This window comes from Opisthorchis viverrini (genome assembly GCF_000715545.1).
Source record: "Opisthorchis viverrini unplaced genomic scaffold opera_v5_623, whole genome shotgun sequence".
Lineage (NCBI taxonomy): Eukaryota > Metazoa > Platyhelminthes > Trematoda > Opisthorchiida > Opisthorchiidae > Opisthorchis > Opisthorchis viverrini.
Window position 1 is genome coordinate 17903 of NW_008752292.1, and position 5234 is coordinate 23136.

At 39.7% G+C, this 5234-nt stretch overlaps 1 protein-coding gene across 1 annotated transcript in view; it reads right to left on the minus strand.

The window, feature by feature from the left end:
• Nucleotides 1-1825: 1825 nt before the first annotated feature.
• T265_11881 (hypothetical protein) overlaps nt 1826-5234 on the minus strand; it is a gene marked incomplete at both ends in the record, with an annotated part of 25910 nt that continues 22501 nt past the window's right edge. Inside the window, one exon of the mRNA XM_009178690.1 lies at nt 1826-2404. Within this exon, the coding sequence (XP_009176954.1) occupies nt 2201-2404 (204 nt within the window). The remainder of the gene's footprint in view (nt 2405-5234) is intronic.

Consider the following 5234-nt stretch of genomic DNA (forward strand, 5'->3'; position numbering starts at 1 on the left):
TTAGATTATGAAATTTATTTAATACATCCTCATTAAAAACACAGGCATTTTTGTTAATGCGCAATGGTTTAACATCTGGCTCATCTTTCAGACTTCCGGTTTCCTTAGATAGCTTACTGAATCACAAGGTGTGATCACAAGTCTGTTAACAACGTCTTAAAATATAGGTTGCTTTCTTCCTCATTGTTCAACGATTCATAGTCACAAGTTGGATGAGTCTACGTTGTTTCTTGTTCTCAGTAATTTAGAAGAAGTTTTCATCTAAATATGCATGACTGTAAAATCAAGGGAGATTGACTTAGTAAGTAATGATAATGAAATGTTAGGACATATAGTCATAATGTTGCGGATATCCCCATCTACCTTCAGTAGGTGGTCGAGCATTCAGCTGTGAAATACGTTGCCGCAAACAAGTGAACACGGTTTATTAGTCCTGTTTTCAACCGGATCACGTTCACTTCCACTCTTCTATGGCCTCAATGAAAAGACGGGCCCACCTCGAAGTTGTTTTGGCTCTGATGCTCGGCATTTGGCACATTATGAATTTGTCACCCTTGAGTGAAATTGCATGCCTGATACCCTCTTTTGAACCAGGGTGCACATTCACTTGGAAAATGGACCACCAAGATGTCTGCCATTTTTGAGTTGTTTTGTGACAACATGCTACCACTACTAAGTTTTAAGCCAAGAAACAGTGATCAGTTTTACCCCATCATAAATGGCTCAATAGGTTGACTAAACCAAAAATTTGAAGAATTAAAGAAACCTTCATTCTAACAAAATGTATTGGTCTGGCCATAAAGGTTGTCAGGAAAGTTCTCTAATCAGAAAGGTTTGGAAGAACACATATTCTTCAAGATAGTCAGGTTACTTGGCTAATTTTTTCGCATTTGCCGCGTCAAAGAAATTAGATCATAATCACTGCAGGTAGACGTGCCGTCAGGCGCAACTTAGGGCAACGAAAAAAGTGATGTTTGACCAACCGTGTTAGCTAATTTTGATCGTTCCACACAGAACAAAGCGAGTGGTGGACTGCTTACATTATGAATTGTGTCCTCCTTGCTCTCACCGGCCTGAGAGTATGTTTAAGTTAAAAATGTTCGCGTTGAACTTTCGTTTCTGATAAATAGGCAGATTGTTTGTTGTTAACGTCTGTGGGATGAAGAGGGGCGTGATAATTTCGGTGGAATAAAAAATTAAATAAATTTGCTTAGGGACATCTGTGTTCTTTCTGTGGTAGCTAAAAACCAGTCTGATTCTGAAGAACATCAAACACTTCAAAAGACCGATACCGAAATCCTCATAAGGATCCGGAAACCATGCTCATGCTGACTAATTTATTCAGTATTTTTTCATGAAAGCTTAGTGCACGGTGCCAATAGCCCGTCAACGAATAAAAGCCACCTGACAAACGAATCTGCAATTTTTTCGCAAAACAGCATGAAATTACTTCAGGAGAAAAGCCCTAGAGTAAGGTACAGGATACAATTTACTGTTCAAAAATTCAGCATTATGAATTACGATTATGAAATTACGATTTGGTAAAAGTTATATTAGTTGAAGTGGTTATTTTTTACGTACAAGGCTACTTGAAATATTTCAATATCTATTGGTTCTCAGCGGGAGAAACTTTTGACTTGGTCAAAACGAAGTTAGAAGGAAACAGAATGTACTAACGAAGCAAGCCCCTCCCGAACACCTTTGCACACTGAATAAGTATAAAGTTGCCGCATGGTAACGATGAGCCTAATTTTCAATATTCTCCAAGTCGTTTGGATCGATGCATAACCCCTCGATTTTTACAATGAAGCGTATTTTCTTTCTTCAAGACCACCTTTATTTCTCTCTTTAATTCAAAAAATTCCAGTATTAGACAACCACCTAGTGGACATCAGCATGTATCTATAGATAAATTCTAGGGAACTTAATCAGAGAAATGTGCGATGAGAGAATTCTCTGACAGTATAATTTGTGAAGGAAGTCTGAAAAAAGCCATGGAGGGAAAAATACAATATCTATGGTAAATAGAACAAAAGATATCACAAGACTGCTACACGTAGCACAAACAACTTTACCGCAGCTTTTAGTTGCCAGCAGTATTGACAAAGTAAGAAATAACGAAGGAAAGTTCTTGTTATCAATATTTGAGGTAAGCAGGACATTCGTCAAACGACATGTGGTAGACAGCTTGTTTTCTTCCCTACAAAATGCCATGAGAACAACACGCCAGAAAACTCAGCATAACGAACGACCACCAGCTGTGCGTAAAACGGTTGGCAGCCGAAATTGTCCGATAAACTGTTCTTGGTAGGGGGCTGTGTGGATCGTTGAGTGGCTGGACGGGTCGGTAATTATCTTGCAAAGGAGTTGACGATGAAGTGCGGAGACCGCGAAGTAGTTCAAGCTATGTTGAAAGTAGAGAAAACAATAGATAAATACCGCTTATAAAAGTTAGCTCTACCATCGCTTTCATCGACAGTGAACACCATAATTTAATCAGTAGATGAAATAATAATGAACATTTACCCTCGACGAAAGAAAATTCCGTGATAATGAAAACAAAGTTGGCTGAACAATAATACCTTAAGATTTTGAAGATTTAACACTCCAAGACGGTCAGAACTATCGGATTGAAAGATAACCTTAAACTGGCATTTACCCATGGAAAGAGAAGGACGATAGCATTATATACTGTGTGCGACTGTGTGTGGTTCCATGATAAATTCAACGAATAAATAATACAAGATAATAGTAACACAGGAGTAACCACAGCACGAGGAGCCGTGCGATAGAAGTGCATAACGAAGACGGAAATAGAGAAGGCATCTTCTCGTAATAAAATCAAACGGACTAGTTAACCGTTCAACTAACAAACATCTAGCTGAAAAAGTTGGAACAGAAAACAAAGGAAGTACAAATACAGACTTTCAAAAAGTGTGAAAGGAGGGAAATTGAGTTCGAAGAAAAAACTCAGTCCGTCTAGAATGTTGATGAAGTAGAGAAACAAATTTCCAAGTGTTAGCAAGTGTTAACCAAAATCAACACAGAAAAATTTTCAGTCGGCAGAGTGATGGATCAGTGGTATGACAGAGTTGACTTAAAACCATCGACTGCTTCTTGCAGTCAACAGGAAATACGAAACATCAATAAATGATGGATACCGGTGTCTTGAAATGTGGTGGATGACATGCTCGATTCTCCGTCCCTGGCGCCTCGGATCTAGACTTACACACCAGGTTACAAGGCAGCCAGGATAGGGGCAAAACTCGGAACTAAAGAACAACAGAAGACTAGAGTATAAGTAAAAGTTACGCTAAAGCGAGCATGGGACGTTTATTTTGCGGAAGATGGTGAGTGGCGGTACAGCCTGTCTATATGCTAGTTAATCAAACCGCTGGACGATGGTCCTGGCCAGTACGCTTGAGTGTCGTCAGATGCGTATTATCAAAATAAATGAAAAAAACTTGTTGCTAACAGTCATTGATTCGCCAGAGGAATCTGCAAGTTTACTATTTGTAGATGGTGTATTAGTAAACCAAGCAGCTAGACATGTTGATAATGATTTTGAGGCGGCTCTGGAGGGGCTGAAGATTCGTTGCGAAAATTAGTGGCCTTCAGAAATGCGCCTCTGCTCCTGAGCTCCTACTTGGTGACCTCATGGCGACTCACGGCCGTGTCTCAAAAGAATCTTAGGCCCAATAACTTCCTATGTAGGTTTTGCTGCAAGCGCAAATCAATTTATGGCTGTCGCAGACTTTTCAGCGATCGGATGGGTGAAGTGCAACACGATGTTGAATCAGCCGCAGATGTGAAAGAACCTAGTCCTCAAACACTGGAAAGCATTATTGCACCCACCAAAGCATGGACATAATAAGTCGTCAAATAACCTACACATTTGCGTTCGATGCTTATTCATTCTCATGTGTATTTGTTTGCCCATCGTTTTTTTCTTCAACTGAATCCACCCTTAGAATATCCCCGTGCCCCCACGGCACCTATTTAACTGGTTCGCTGAAAGCAATTCCGGCACCGTTTCTACGTTGATTCAGCTATAAGTTCGTATGCTTCCTATCCTTGTTTGGGGCCCTCAAACTTTACAGAAAACATTCGGATATTTTTACGAAATAAGACAATGTGTTGGAAATAATTTTGACATTCAGATTTTCCGCTATACTACAGAGTGTTGATGGACGAATGCGAATCGATGTGTGGTACTTGCAAAACACTCTTGCCTTATTGGTTGGGTGCGTGTAACTATTATTTCGCCACAGGATACTTGTCTGTTCAGCATTCTGACAATTCCGTCATTAGGATTGACTAAAGAAAACAATCTATATGGAGTTAAGGCGAAAAAAGCCGTTTTTTCTTTGCAGTTGAGGGAGCAGAATTATTAAGCGGATAAACCTATGGGCTGAAGGCAGAGTGAGAGAATGCCGTGAATAACATGGGTGATTCAATCAAGCTTGCAGTGCATCTATGCGGACTGCCAACCACATGAGGTATAGGACTGAAAATTTCTAATCTCACATTTAGGGGAATGCTGGTACTTAACGCACCAAATTTATCAGATTCAAACGACGCTTCATTGCGACTACTGTTTCGTGTTAGTGTTAGTGAGGAAATTTCATTACTTTTTTTAGCAAAATGTGCTAGTCCTCATTGTTTAATGGGTCAAATATGATGGCCTGAATAACATGATCTATATTTTGGCGTTGGATGATGGACACACACCTGCGAAACCAGAGATTAGAAACACCTGTTACATATGAATAGCTCAAGGTATCGTTTCGGGTCATTTCTCCAAAAATCAGCTTCAGGCTGAAAGTATTAGGTAATCCCAGTTATGAAATCCTATTTTAGGAAACATCTTATCACACGACCTTATTGATGACCTTGGGACTGGGAGGGAGGCTTGATGAAACTCCTTCAATAAAATATCGCTTGCCGACTACTTGTCTTAACGAAGACTGATTGAATTGCGAACACCACAGCAAGCGGTATCTATGATGCCGTTACGATTTCCATTATCTGAAAACTATAAATTTATGTTCAATCCATTCTGGTGGTCAGTAGCGTTGCGTAAATCTAAACTTAGTCCTAAAAACTAACACACATTAGATTTGAGTGTAGCTGTGCAAAGTTAAATTAGGGCTGAGTTTACAGTACTTGTTTTTTACAAGTTGGAACGTTCTAGCTGGAGTGCCAGAATGAATCCGTCATCCTCGATCCTATTT